This window comes from Limulus polyphemus, unplaced genomic scaffold (assembly GCF_000517525.1).
Source record: "Limulus polyphemus unplaced genomic scaffold, Limulus_polyphemus-2.1.2 Scaffold139, whole genome shotgun sequence".
Taxonomy (NCBI): domain Eukaryota; kingdom Metazoa; phylum Arthropoda; class Merostomata; order Xiphosura; family Limulidae; genus Limulus; species Limulus polyphemus.
In genome coordinates, this window is record NW_013665749.1 from 814,445 (window position 1) to 830,743 (window position 16,299).

The 16,299-nt window shown below is 29.9% G+C and overlaps 1 protein-coding gene across 3 annotated transcripts in view; it reads right to left on the reverse strand.

Moving 5' to 3' along the window:
* Positions 1-15,916, reverse strand: part of LOC106474502 (gastrula zinc finger protein XlCGF57.1-like) — a 36,466-nt gene extending 20,550 nt beyond the window's left edge. For all 3 annotated transcript variants that reach the window (XR_002608974.1, XM_022379812.1, XM_022379806.1), the window contains exons 1-3: positions 15,853-15,916; positions 7,652-7,711; positions 2,292-2,366 (exon numbers count right to left, since the gene is read on the reverse strand). Coding sequence is in view for 2 of the 3 variants with exons in the window: in XM_022379812.1 (XP_022235520.1) it covers positions 2,292-2,366; positions 7,652-7,711; positions 15,853-15,916 (199 nt within the window). In the remaining variant the exon portion in view is untranslated. The remainder of the gene's footprint in view (positions 1-2,291; positions 2,367-7,651; positions 7,712-15,852) is intronic.
* Positions 15,917-16,299: the final 383 nt, after the last annotated feature.

Below are 16,299 nucleotides of genomic sequence, written 5' to 3' on the forward strand. Positions count from 1 at the left end.
TAAGCAAGTAAACAAGATACCAAAGACTGAGAATCAAGGTAAGGAAATGAAAAATTGCTGTAAGCAAGGAGAAAAAAATTATAATCTACAATTTGATACCAAACTCATTGACATAAATTCATAAAAAAGTAGTTCAATAAAATTTTGAATGCAAGTCAACATACAAGATGACATGGCCTTTCATCTATGACCTGTCTTGAAAGGGTTAAGGGAATGCAGGAAATTAATTGAAGTTTATGGAAATATGCAAGCTTGGGTACAATAGGAGTGTTAACACAACATATGGGTAAGGAAACTTGTGTTCTTTATATTAGATTATGTCATTCAGGTCTTGGTTGAAAAGTTGTACTAATCTGCAAGATTAATTCTGTATATATAACTGATGGTCTATCATAATGCTTAGTATTTACTGGTTAATTTTGGCCAAGTAGAGCTGGGCAATTAGCAGAATTTGCTATTCACTTGATAACTGGGCTCATTAATTGATTACATTCAATTAATATTCCTACTTCCAACTTGTTTTGGGTTTATTTTAAAGATATTTTCAAACTACCCTTTGTTTAATATGACAGACATCTACAGGTACAATAATTTAGATTTAATTTGCTCTTTAATAGAAAATTTTTGTACATGAAAATATATCAACAATGTAGAATGAAATCTGTAAAAAGCTGAAAATATAATTAATAGCATTTCTTGGGTTACTTCCTAGAAATTTTCACAAGATCACTACATTAAAAATACCAAATTCTTGTTGAATAAAATAAACATTGCAAATCAGGAAAACACTAAACACAACATTCTCACTATAGCAGGACATATATTATAGGCTTGGAATGTTTACTGATAAATTGAACTATAGTATTTCAATACTGGGATGCCACATCTGCCAAACAGATGTAATTAACAAACTTATTTTTTCATTGAAGGTTAGCTCTGGAAATTTTAATGAACAAAAAGAATGAGAACTTTCATATCTCATGTTGTGAAGACCAAATAAATCTGAAAAGACTCGGTACCAATCAAAAAACCATTTGATACAAAATAGCATAATATACATGTACAGCTCACAACAAACAAAAACATTTTAAGCTGCCCAAGTTTTAGGCAAAAAATATAAACATATTAAGAAATGATAAAAGGAAAACTGACAGGTTCCTTACTTCACACTTATTAGTTCTACAGCCCAGTTTGGAGAGTAATGTTACAAAATATATAAATGAAAGTGGAACCCAGATTTACAATAACAAAACAAACAAACAAAAAAAAACAACATTGTAGTGAAAATAGTAGGTACTCCAAGAATTGCATAAGATTAGTATCCAACACTGCTGTTAATATTTTATCTATCATTTCATTCATGTGATACCTTTACAATTAACTGCAATGTGGTTATAATACCAGCACTATGAAATTGCAATTACAAATTAGAAATTGATGTTATGTAGCTTATTCTACTTTTTACGCCTACATGTAATGAACCCAGTATGCCCTATTCACAGACTGGTATGATAGTAAGACCCAAAAGTGGGAAGCAAAGATCACAAGTTGACTAATGACTTTCTGCAATTTCAATTAAAGAGTACAAGGGAAAAAAAAAAGGAGTCTACAAGAAAAATCAAAATGCATCCATAAAGACTTTCATGAAAACCACTGAAAACTCAGGTTTTAAGTCAGTGGTACATAAGAAAAGAAGTCTTTCTGCTTACAAGTATCACAAAGAAACACATAAGAAAGAACTGAAGGTCACCTATCAGAAGCTAACAGAAACCAACATATTTACTACTGCATATATATGGAAAGTGTTGACTATGAGAAGGTTTTTCAGTGTTTGGTAAGGAAGGGTACAGAAGATCTAGTCAACAGTCAATATTTGTTTAATTTTTTTGTTAAGTATAAATACAAAAGCCTATTCTGAAACGTATATAAAGAAGCACTACAATAATGATAAAAGTTTGCTTTTTTGTAATTTGTAATTTTTCTTCATATTAAAAATGAAGTTGTAAAGTTTCTAAATAAAAAAAATACTGATATACACAGATTCTGTAACTTTATTATTTCCACTTAAAATAAGATTTGTGAACAAATCATTTTAAAATTTTTATTCAAACAAAAGATATACCAATCAAAGAAAAATACTGGTTTATCAATATATGAAGAAGACACAAAACTAGGTCCCTTGGAATTGAATGAGAAAAGAAGTTGCCTAAATAAATTTCACAAGATATAAATTCTTAAATAACATAACAATTAACTGCTAATATATATATATATATAATAAAAAGACTAACCTGGTCTGATGTACGAGTGGTTATCTTTGTATTCTGTAAGGGTTGAGGGAACTACACTATTCATCTGTAATTGTTCTGTGTGTGTTCAAAAAATATTATATAGATGTACTATGAAACATTTCAATTTTTTCTTAGTTTAAAGTAATGTGAATAACTTACTTATAGCTACATAAACAGATATCAGGAATTCCGATATGGGTCACTCAATTTAAAAATAAGTTTTCCTTGTGACCTATAATTAAAACAATAACACATGTTTATGCTCTTTGAAAAACACTACTATTTTATGCAGTTTTAAAGTACTCAAGTGTAACAAAATGAATTATTACATTTTACACTTTATTTATAAATCAAATTTTCAAGTGGCTTATGACTGTTAGTTTAACCTATCTGAAAACATGCTGCAAAATGTAACAATTTATTTATGGATGTCTTATTTAGGGGAGAGAAGTTTTATCTCTTGAAGACAATTCAATTGGTTGTATATACATTTTAAACTATGGACATAAAATCATGACACCTGACAGGAAAATAAAATTAATTTTATAAGCTGGGATATGTCATGAAATGTAAATCATTACAAATACTGAACTGTTAAATAGCTTGATATTTATTTTTATACAACATTGCAACTATATTATAATTTCAAACTCTGCTAAACACAGTTTTATTAAGAATCACCCATCTCGTAATTTTAAGGAATCCATTTATAGCTACATTTTAGAAATCACGATAAATATTTTATTAACTTGTAAGTTACATGTCATAAGGGCTATAGAATTAAATTGCATTAAAAATAAAATGAATGCAAAAATATGAAATAACCATTTTGAAAAAATTAAATAAATGTAAAGAAAGAATGGTTTATTCAACCTTCAACTTAATTTTTCCTGAAGCAAGTTCACTGATATAAACTATAATGATGTAACAAGAGATCAACACAGTTCTGACATATTTTGTGATATTTTAAGTGAACGAAAATGTTTACATGACAACTGCTTATAAACAGAATAAAATTTATAGAAAGGTAAAATGAAAAAATTATTTGTCATTTATATACAAAAATTCATAAAATACTTTGCTTTTGGGAATTTCATTCAAGTTAATGATTAAAATTAATGTCTAAAATTATTAATATTTTGAATCATTCCAACTATCCAAGTCTCAACAATGCATAAGCTTAACAAATATAACTTCAGAGTTATCCAGTACCCCACATACTACTGTGCATGTGGCACGATGTTTGGGTGCTAGGCATTAGGCACTGTAGGTGACACATTACTGTTTGCATATTAACTTAGTTATCTGAAATAATGCTACATCAGAAATTAACTATTTTGATAAAGTATGTAAAAAGAAAGTAGGCATTATGGTTCAAAATGAAGATTTTTAGAAAGCATATGTTTTAAAAATGCAGTTTTTTAAAGGCTAGTACAACCTCTGTATTATAAGTTCTAATTTGTTAACTTAAAATAGAAATAGGAAGTATTTTTAAAATTTCTAAATATTAATTTTACTATGTAACGTGACGCAGCTCAGCTTTAATTTCTCAATTTCACAAACATAACTTCAATAATAGGCTTCTATTTTCTAGCAAATTCAGAACATTAGCTACACATACTTATAAACAAAACCCTCAGATATGTACTTACTACCTTACTGATTTGCTGAGATATCAATAAATTTGTCAAATCCACCAGAAAAAACCCTTCCTCCATCTTTCTGACTTTTAAAATTGTTGGGTAATGAATCATGACTGATGTATATGTTTATAACCAATAGAAAGACCAGAAACTTGAAAACTGCGAATTATTTTTTTTATGAGATCCAAATTTATGAGAAACAATGAGGATCAGTCATAAATATTACTCCAGTGCAAAAACAGTCTGGAGTGTCAGTGAGTATTAAATGTTTGTTTTTTATGTAATTTTTCTATTTATAGTTATATGTATTCTTTAACAAAGGTAACAAAAATATAAAAACTAGAAAACTTCTTAGCTTAGATATTGAGACTTCAATAACACTTAAAATTTTATGAGCTCAGTGGATGGGAAAGGTGAGCTCACAGTATGTGCAAGCTGATCCTGCTCTAAGGGAAACAGCAAATAGGTACCACCGTGATATGTTGTTTTTCATGCACTGTAGTGGTTCCAAAGTACAATAAATCACAAGATTAAAAGAAAGAAGATGTGAAAAGAATTAGAACTTGAAGCTGTTGAGATAACTAATTTGGAACTGGTTGTTACAATCTGCAGTTATTCTAAACAGCAAAAAAAAAGGTAATATTCATTTTACTTCATATTTTTCAACTTTTCATTTCACTGAAAATAGATTATTTTGCTTCAGCTACTGTTAGGGTAGAGAAAATATAAGATAAAATTTAAAGTTTTATTTTAAAAACTTTTCATATTTATTAAGGAAGTTTGAGAGATAATGCATATAAAATATGAACACCATAAAATGAAAAGAAGTACTTGTATTCTTACCAAGAAAATCACCTTTCACTCAGATTGAGTCAGTAGAGGCTTCATAAATTCACTGATAAATCTTTAATAAAAATTCTTTATTCAAAAATCTGATTTTCTGTGTACAACATACTTGCAATATTTACAAAGAGCTTGCCATATTTAAATCATGAAGATACACTATGTATATTCAGAAATATAGTATGTATAGATTAATGGTTACAAGGTCAGTTAAACTGACAGAGGCTCTATAGTTAAGTTGAACAAATTTGAACTAACTGAGAATAATAATGAAAAGTAAAAAATCTGACACACTTTTAGTAAATATTAAATATCTGTTGTACACAAAAAATTAGATTTTTAGTAAAGTATTTTTGATATAGATTTGTTTGTGAATTTACAAAGCATTTACATTAAAGTCTAGTGAAAGTTAATTTTCTTGCTAAAAATGAAAACACTTCTTTCTTCTCATAGTTTCCATATCTCGTTTGCAACCTATAAAACCTCCTAAGTAAATTCCAAAAGGTTTCTTTGATAAAACTTTCAAATTTTCTCTACCTTAACACTGACTGTAGCAAAACGGTCAATGTATAGTGAAATGAGGATGAAAAATATGAAATAACACTAATAATACCATTTTTTACTGTACAATGCCTGCAGAATTTATAAAAATTTCCAAATTACTTTTAAAACCACTTTCAATGGTTAACCTTTTAACATATATTTTCTTTTAATTCTATGGTTTTATTAATATCCTTTGTACCTATTTCAAAAACAGTAACTCAAAGCAACAGCCCATTAGCTGTTTTAAATAAACATTTAAGATGTTCTTCCATTTGTTGAATGTCACAAATTTGGATGTCTACAACAAATTAATGTAGACTTCAAAAAAGCATTTAAGATCACAAAGAGTATATCAGCCACTAGAATAGAATGTCCAAAAACAACTATAATTCATCCAGCTTTCTAAATAGCATATAAATAGGTTAAAAAATTCTGTTAGATGTTTAGAGCAGAAATACGATGTTCACATACATACAGTAGAGGTTACATGAAACAGTTATTCTATGGCACCAAAATAAAATAGCATTATGTAGAAATGAATCTGCTCTTCCTATTGGTTATAAACATGTCTACCAGCCATGTAAAGGTGATTACCAAACAATCTCAAAAGTCAGATGTAGAAGGGAAGGGGCTTTTTTAAAAGGTATGACAAATTTGTTGATATCTCAAATCAAAAAGGTAGGAAGATCAAATTTTATGTGACACAGAAAAATATGCATTAACAATTTATTTGTCTTTGAAAAAAAAAAAAGTTTTATAAACTATATTTTAATGCCAAATTTATTGACATAGATTAATAATAAAGTTGTTAAAATTTTGAATGTAACACTGTAAAAGATCATAATATATGAAAAAGAACCAGGCCTAGATGAAAGAGGGTTAATTATTCAGCTCTAGTGAGTTGTAGATGTGATAAGTTAATGCTACATAAGTAAAATAAGAAAGTGCAATGAGTAAATTGTAACAGTGTTTAGATTCCAACATCAGAGAGCCATAGTAATGTAACAGATCATGTAAAATTTCTTTATAAATAAACATGGAGCATAATTCATGATACATCTCTTATAAGTTCTCACAAGAATAAGACTCCTACAAGACAACAAAATTACAAATGGTCAATGAAGGAAAGTGGTAACAGGACTAAAAAAGTATTTCTTAACAAACTCAAGAAGAAGGAGTTAAAGTAATGGCAGTATCATATTTCAAAAAGAGATTTAGTACTGCAGAAAAAGCTTTGTTATCTGGCATCTTTTCATCCGGAAAGCTCTTGTAACCAAATTTCAACATCTCCAAATACAAATGCTCTCTGTAAGAACAGGCATCCATCACAATGACACTTAGAATGTCTCTGAACACTCTTGCAGATTCTCAAAAGTTTGCAAATTTAGTTAACCAACTCTGCCAATTAGTGCTGCTGCTGTGGCTTTGTTAATATTCTTCCCTGCCAGTAAGCTTCAGTTGTTAGCCACCTTTACTGTGATTCACACTGTACTTACTTTATATGTAAACAGTTTCTAAATTCTGAAGTTATGGCTTTTACACCATCTATTATTGTTTAAAACTGTTATTGTTATAGAAGACTTGGAGATACTGTATTTTAGAACATTAACAAGGTATCAAAAATTTTCCCATAAAATACTGTAAGGGAAACATTTTCATAACTGGAATTTTTGCCTATCTTGCACTGCTTCAGTCTAGCAGATGATGGGTAATAAAGCTTTTATTGTACAAGGATTTTTGACTTGAAATTGAGCAAGATACAATTGCAGTAGACACTGACTTCACAGCAAGGTGTAATAACCTATATGCACTGTACAATGAAGGGGAAAAAACAACATGATAAAATTGATATAACTAACAATTATTTATAGCATATATAAGCATAAACCATATATCATAAAGATAACTTCCCAGGATTCAATTCTTTCAGTTACTATTACTAACACATTAGATGGCCTGGTTTGGTAATATATGATATGTCATACATGTGATAGATGGCCAAAATCATTTGATAACTATTGTTTAATAAGTTACCATCAAAATATAAAATTCTTAGATTTATAATATATAGTCTAGAACAACTGTTTTCAATTAAAAATGTCATTAAAATGGTTATATGATCAAGTGTTTCTTCGTCGTAAAATCCTTAAGCAAGTTCATATTAATATAATTTACAATAGGCTTACAGAATGTAGCTAACCAAGAAAAACACATATGAAATGGTTTAAAAATGCACTCACTATCTGTTTATAAAAATTTATTTATAATACACATACAAACATATTTTCCCACAATATTTCAAATTGAAAATAAGGTAAACAATTTAATTACCACATATTTCAATTCCTGTATTTTGTGTTCCTCTTGCCCTTACAGCATTTGCAACAGCACCTGAGACAAAATACAAAATAAAAGCATTAAAAAGTTTTGTTCTATTCATTTTATTAACCAGTTACACTGTAAATTGAATAATTCAAGTTTATATATAAATGTTCACTTTAAAAAGCAAGTTTCAAATTTATATAAATTAATCTATTCATTAACATATACTTACCAAGCAATGCATACATTTAAAAAAATCATTAGCCATACTTTGCTTTTCAATGGTAAGAAATAATTCAGTAAGTTTATACCTCCCTATTAACATGAATGATATTTATAGGGTTATTATTAGTAAATTTTCTAAAGTCCGCTTATGACATTAAATTCTCAGATATTGCTAATTCTATTGAGGTAGTACAGATTGACTTGGATAGTTTATTGGACAAATATTTAACAAATTACCTTTAATTATAGTAAGTGCATGGTAATATATTTGGGTTATAATAATTTCTATCCCATGTTTAATATACATAGAAATCCATTCAACAGCATGAATGAAGACAAGAATTTTGGCATAATGGTGGATCAGTCATTCAAGTCATCAAAGCAGTGATCTGTTGCTAACAGGATTATAGGGTGCATTTACAGACATATTAATTATTAGTCAAGAGCGATATTTATCTCCTAACTAGTTAGGCTCACTTAGAACAGTGTGTACAATGTTACTCTCCTTATCTAAGAAAGGACATTAACTCATTGGAAAGAGTTCAGAGGATGGCTACTAGGATGGTTCTGAATGAAGGATAAACGATGATATTTCTGAACTTTTCAATTATATTTGTGGAGATCAATAAAATAAATGGCCCTAATTTCATTTTGACATGAGAACAGAAGTTTCAGATTTGGAAAAAAACAAACAATTTTTCTAACAGAATAACACTTATGAGATGTCACTGGTAGTATGAAACGCCAGCACTTTACACAAGTTTAAGAGGGAAATTAATAATTTCTTGAAAAATAAAAGGTGAATGTGCAGGAAGTAACAGAGGAATAACTGAAGTAATAATAAATAGACAAAGAACATCATTCCTACAAGTAATTTTCAACACCACTGTAACATTTTAAACAACTGTTTTCATTCAGAAAATTCCTAGTCAAACATGGAGAATGCAGACAAATCTTTAAAAATCTGAGCAAAAATATTTATTAAAACTTTTAATACTACCATTGAAAATTAAAAGTTTATAAAACTAGCAGATGTATCTGTGCAATACATGCTGAGAGGTTTATGAAGTTGACAAATCATTTATATGATTCATTTACTGATTTAAAATTGTCATTGTTTTATATATGGCTACATCTTTATAAGGGTTTGTGTGTTTGCAGAAACCTAAGTCAGTATGCAGGTACTTTATTGCTACGTATGTAGAGAGGATATCTACTTTTACAATAATTTTATTGAAAGTGACATTTGATTTGTCTATGACAATTAACAGTACTTCATTAATGAAAGGAAAAATAGTTATATATTCTTTATTATATGGTCACGCATAGCAAATTCTGTAGTAACAGCCTTACATTCAATATAAAATATGGAAGGAAATATTCAGTACAAAAGTAAGCTGAGTAATTTCTATCTCATTGAAGCATAATACTGAGCTTAAATAATTAAACTGAATTTTCATTACCAGCGAGAAGTTGTGAATAATCACTCATGAAAACCCCCTCCACCTTGAAAGAAATGTGTCTTGAGGAAGAAGTATGCATTCACCAGAGAAAAGAGATCTTCCTTCTTTCTCTTTCAATTTTAAATGGTTCTGATGTGTAAAAAAGTAATAAAATGTTCAAACTGTTGGTTGGAGATATATATATCCATTTTCCATACTGTATGTTGTATATACTGCTCCAATTTCCATCATCCATATTCAGATTTATAGTGCCTCAGTTACCAGGACAGTGAATGTAAAAGAAATCCTTCAAATGATTGATGGGATTTAAAAATGAAAGGCAATTGTAAAATTAATGCTCACCAATTATGAATAGTGTTTCTGTTTTTGACTGAGATATTCCAGTAATGACTGAAAGTACATAGACTATATGTATATCCCACTTAATGAAAGAGGAAACTGGAGAAACCCCATCAGTACCTCAGTGGCCACTTCCACAGTCTGATCTATATTTAGCCATCACAAGAGGTAGGAAGTCTTTGCATTTTAAAAGAAAAATAACTTCTTCACACATCCCGAATCATTTTTTTTTAGTTGACTAAACCACATTTGACAGGTCCAAATGCAAAAGCCCAGGAGGAGTTAAAGGACAAACAAAATGTTCTCACAATATAGTAGGATTAAGCTGAACAAGTGTTAAAAAACTTAATGAAATTAAATCTTTAAAGTATAAAGCATGTATATATCTTAAACTTGAATGGAAAGTCAAGATAGGTGATTAACTCAATTAAACAATATAATAACCACTTACCAGCATCAATTAAGTGTCACATAAAATAATCAAAAGTACAGTTAAATCTTTTAATATAATGCAAATAATCAGTTAATATTTCTGATTATTACTGTTTTAATTTATTACAACTATACAATTAAAAGTAATCAACACTGGCATCATGATTTCTCATTATTTTTCATTAATCTAAGTTTATTCAGCTAGTCTCATGACTTATGAAAATAATAAACTGATCAAAACTGGCATTTTCAATTGTTACAATTTTTGATTACTCCAACTATTCAAGACTTACGAGAATTATCAATTAATTGAACATAAATGATTAATGAGCCCAATGATTAACTAATTATCAGATTCCACTAATCACCCAGCTCTTGGAAAGGATAATTATTTCTAATTCCTCAAAATATGGATTACAAGAGAGAGATGTAAAAATTCCAAGTTTAAAAACAAAACAAGCAGGTTTTTGCTTGGTGGGATTCAGTTTTTGTTTCGTTATGTGTCTTCATTTATGAACGATAAACATATACATATCTACTTCATTCTGGGTCAGTTAGTAAAGCTTTCTGAAGAAATGAGGTACTGGTTAGAACTCGATGATTAACTAAATTATCCATGTGCACTGTTTAGTGTCATGTAAAATAATCAATTGCCTGAAATTACAATTAAATTTGTTAATGTCACAAAAATAATAAACTAATTGAAATTGAGGTTTCCGAATATTCTAACTATCCAAGTAATGAAAATACTGTCATTATTGATTTCTCATTAATTTATAGTTGTTCGACTTAATCAACTAGTATCAAGACACACAAAAATAATAACCTAATCAAAATCAGTTTTCCCAATTATTACTATCTTTGATTATTCCAGATATCCAAGTCTCATGTAAGAATAAAGAATTAACTGAATATAACTGATTACAAAATGCCACTAATCACCCACCTCTAATACTGATAGATGATACTGCTTATTAGTATATTTTACTATTCTAGAAGCTTTCTAAAATACTGGAAGAATGTAGATTAAAAAGAAAATTATGGAGGGAAGAGAGAGGGGATGAGTTTCTAAGCTTTAAGCCTACGAGGAGGGCTTTGCTGGGCATTAAGTACACTTCATGGATCACGTGAAACATGAAATCTGATGGCTTTCTTGAGTAACATGATCATATGGACTATGTCAACTTATTATGCATCTCCACCATCACATTTTTTTCATGTTTTATTAAGTACTGCTTCATAAAAGATTTTAAACTCAGTATTATGCTTTTGTGCTCCTGATGACATGATTGCTTCAATTACAAATATGTGACCTTAGTCATAAACTTGTAACTGCTAGCTGTGATATTTTTGAAATTATTTTTTTCTTAACACACTGGCTGCCATGTGCCCCACTGGAAGGTCACAACCGACTTTTAGTTATGGTCCTCGTGACACACTGGTGGGTCACAGACAATTACATTTCAAAGCCAAATTTCTGTTGTGGCATATGAGTCTTGGACACTGTCATTTCTCCTCGCAATCTTTGAATATTTAATTTTATTTTTACTTAATTTATTATGTGGCAGCTAACATGTTAAAGAAGTTTACTCTCTTTTTGATAATGAAAAATCAAAATAACCCTATCATACGTGGTACAGTTTGAGTGAAGGCAGTACTAATTCCATGGAATCTGAAGTTACAAACATCAGAACTGCCTCTCTTCAGCTAAAAGTCTGTCAAACAGAGCAAGAAAGCTCAAATGTATAAAAGTGTGATGTAAATAATACATGTACAACCACATACTAAGTTAAATTTGTGGAGAAGCATCTTAACTATCATAAAATGTACAGTAAAAAGTAGCAGAATTATAGCTCATTTAATTCAATTTTTATTTTTTCAAAATTATTTTTTTCTCCATTTCTAAAATATTTAAAATCTAATACGTAAGTGTAAAATCATCGAATCTTGTGTCATTATTCCTACCCCTAAATGAATCTGTTGTTCTATATTAATTAATGAAATAAATTAATTTCCAACTATATAACTATACTTATTATTAAAGTTATTTTATTGATAAATTTAGAATTATTTTTTTCTATTCAAACTTTAATGTTTAAGCAGATTTTTCCAACACAAAAACTTGCTGCACAATTTTCCTTCTTTCTAGCTAATTCCCATGATTAACTAAACATTTATGAACTTCTTTGCTATACATAAAAAACTTATTTCACACTTCATGCAAAGGGTCATACCACAAAATAACACATTTTCATACATTTAGCAGAATCATCAATAAATATCATGTAATTTGTTTGATTACGAGCTACAAGTAATGCCCAAAATTAACTCTACTACCAAGGTATTAGACTGACATGGTCAACATGAAAGCACTTTGTAACCAACATTTTTCAATATCCATGTAACTTTTATAATAGGGGTTTCAGTGATTTTTAAACAATGAAAAAAATAATAATAATTAACACACTATTGGATTCCACAGCCACAAATTAGTAGATATACACTGCAAGTTCATAGTTAATGAAAAACAATTAAAACTTGTACCTGTAAATTGACCTTTCGCTCCACACTACCCTCCCATTGGAATGTTAACAAAATATCAGTGATTTATCACTTTACCTGGTAACCTGATACTGTGTGACACCTGTGTCAAGGCAAGATAAAATGTAGTCACATTAACGTCCATCCCTTTCAAACTCCTATACGTGTATTCATATTATAATAAATAAAATGAAAATTGTCAATAACCAAATGTTAATAATGAAGTATGAGCTTACCTACGTACCTATGAAAGAATAGATGAGATTATGTAATCACATTGGTTGTAAACTTGAAATACTGTGATTGACAGGTATGTACCAGTAGTAACCTCTACCCATTCTATTAGGTTGTCAAGAAATTAATGTCCATTTTTTTTTTATGAAAAAACCCAAACAACTTAGATATCAAAATGAAACATTTATTAAATGAAATAGTCTCCATTCTTATTGATGATGCTTTTCCATCTTACAATCAGGTTGTTAATGCCCTGATTAAAGAAATCACTTGGCTTTCAAGCAAAAAACATGTTGATGTCCTCTTTAACACCTTCCACATTTGCACATGTTTTCCCAATAAGATGGTGTTGTAGTGAACAAAAAAGATGGTAATCTGATGGTGACATATATGGAGAATATGGTCGGTGGGGGAGAACTTCCCAACCTCATTCCATAATCTTGTGTTGCGTCAAATGTGCCACATGTAGACGTGCATTGTCGTGGAGAAGAACACCTTTCCGATTGACGAGTGAAGGGTGTTTCTGATGAAGGGCTTGATTTAAACGTTCCAGCTGCTGACTATAGATCTCTGCATTGACAGTTCACTGTGGATTGAGGTGTTTGAAATGAATTACTCCTTTGATGTCCCACCAAATGCAAAGCATCACTTTCTGCAGATGGAGTCCAGGTTTTGGGGTCGGAAGTGGTTTTTGTCTAGGACTGAGCCATTGTTTTTGGCATTTAATATTTGCACACATTTTTCATCACCGGTGATAATTGCTTCATGAGAGACTTGCAATTTCTGGGCCATTTCACGAGTGTGTTGCCTTGGGTTAGACCCAACAAGCATCTTCAGAGCATCAATATCAATTCCAACATGTCAGCCCCTGCCATCACAGTTTTTAAGGCAAAAGTCACCTGAACAAAATTTGTTGAATCATTGTTGACACTTACAAACATTCAAAGCATTTCCATAAACTTCTTTGATATCCTTTGTGGCTACAGAGGCTTTGTTTCCCTTCTTGTATGCAAACAGCATTACATGTCAAATGTATGTCTCATAGTGTGCCATCACTATAAGTAATTAGAGTATACCTAACTTCACACTAACATGATGTTTAAGTGGTTCATATAACTATTATACATGATGTAAATTTTTTTTGGGGGGGGGGTTAATGAAAGTGTTCCAAAACAAAACATTAATTTCTTGACGACTCAATAATGTATTTGTAATTAATATATCTTTCAAAGCCACACCCAATGATATGACATATAGCAAACATAGGACAACATAGTCTACTTACGACCAACAACATGAGATAAAGCAACATGTTTCCAGGGCAACATATAGACTGTTTATAATCCCCATTTATCATTTTTTGATATGCTCACGGTTCGAGTTGGGCAGACATATCTATGTATCAGTTTACGCATTATGTAATCCACAATACCAAGTTTATGGTGTACCCTTGATTCTATCAATTCAATGACTAAAAATAATTTTAAATAGTTTTCAAGTTTTATTTGTGTGTTTTCAAATAGTAACTGCTTCTGGATCCAATGTTTGATGTATTACTAGTCCTTATTGATCCAGCCAATTCTAACCGACACCCTGATTTTGGTTTTAACATTCGATTGCTTGTTGCTGACAAATGGTGGACAACAACAATAGAGATCTTCACAATGTTTTTTGAAGCCAATTTCAAACTAGTGGGAGTACAGTTGTCTTGAAATAAGTTATGCATGTTCAACATGTATTAGTGCTGTAGACATTTTCCATTTGTTGTTTGGTGTACAATAATTAGTATTTTATTTATGCAAGATTTATACATTCACAAATGTGATTTCTTATTCACACGCTTCAGTAGCTGGGAACTATAATTCTATAGAACTATCTATTTATAGAGGTATACAACTCTCAAAGAGTTCGTAAAATATACTTTGATATTCGAAATTAGCACGAAGCTACACAGTGAGCTATCCACACTCTGCTAGTCACAGGGAATCAAACCCCGACTTTTAGCATTGCAAGTCTAAATTTACCTCTGACCTACCAGAGAACATTATAATATGACACATTTTAATACAAAGAAATTCCACTATAAAAGTAAAAACTTATTCAAGTCATCCAGTGTAGTAAGCAATTATTCTGTTCTTTTTATAGCAAATTTTACATTGCCAAATCTCTTAATCAATGTATTGTTCTAAGGATTATTCAACTGCATGCACAAATGAGATGTGAGATTATGAAATCCTTGTATGCTTAGTTGGTGTAATCAATAATTTTAAAGTTATTAATTATAAAATATTTTCCACATATCATAGACATATCACTTATATTCAACTTTTAATTTTATATGTTGTTGATATACTACTCAAAATTAATATAGACAATCAAAACTCACAAACATAAATTACTACCAGCTTATGGCAAAAACTCTTTCAGTTTTCATAATAATTTATTCATATTCGTAATTAAAACGTTAAAGGTAGAGTACCACTACCTAATTAATGAATGCATTTTCAGTTGTTCTTATTTTAAGTTATTTTGGCAATATTGGCGAAGGTAATGTCGATCCTCATGTTCTCACTGGGCAAAATGACTGAAAAATGACCTTCCAATCTTTATTAATTTTTTTTTTCATTTTATAATATTTTCTTAATCTGTATTTATAATCAGCAAACAAAATTTTACTACACCGTGCAGATAGCAAACTATGTTGCCTTCGCAGCACAGCGTCGTAAACTTTAGTATTGTGTCCTGCATGTATTTCGACTTTTTCGTCCCCCGGATGAAATATCTACCTTCCGAAAACGTTCGGGTTATCGGGGTTCTTTAAGTTCAACAAAACATAGTTAGGCTTAAAATCGCAATTTGAAATAAACATTTTGAAGTTCTCACAGAAACTTTCAAGAGAAATTGACTATGTAAAAAATAAAGTTTGTATTCACAAATGTAAAAAAAATATAAAATGATACATCTAAAAATCCATACCCGGAAAAGCTGCCGGGAAAACAAAGGTCGGCGTACAAACAACTTGCTCTGGAGTGGAAGCCATTTTTTTACCTCTTATTGTGCTGCCACCTAAGAAGTACCATGAAAAAGCGCAATACTATGTAAATGAGATGATCAGGTAGTGGTGGACCATTTGCAAATTAACGTTAATATCCGTTTTTAATTCTTATTCTTATACTTTTAGAATACGAATGCAGTGGATGCCGCTTATTGTGTTCACGGATAATGTTATCATTCGTATAAAGTTATCAGAATTATTAAATCCTGACAACACGTACAAAAATATATAGAAAAAACATCGTTTATTATAATCATTGCTTTGATTTTTGTTATCACTTTTAATCAGCTTAACTATCTCAAGGTCAAGCGACCTGAGAAAAGTTCACCATAAAATAGGAGTGGTTATGTTGTCATTAAAAATTTCCA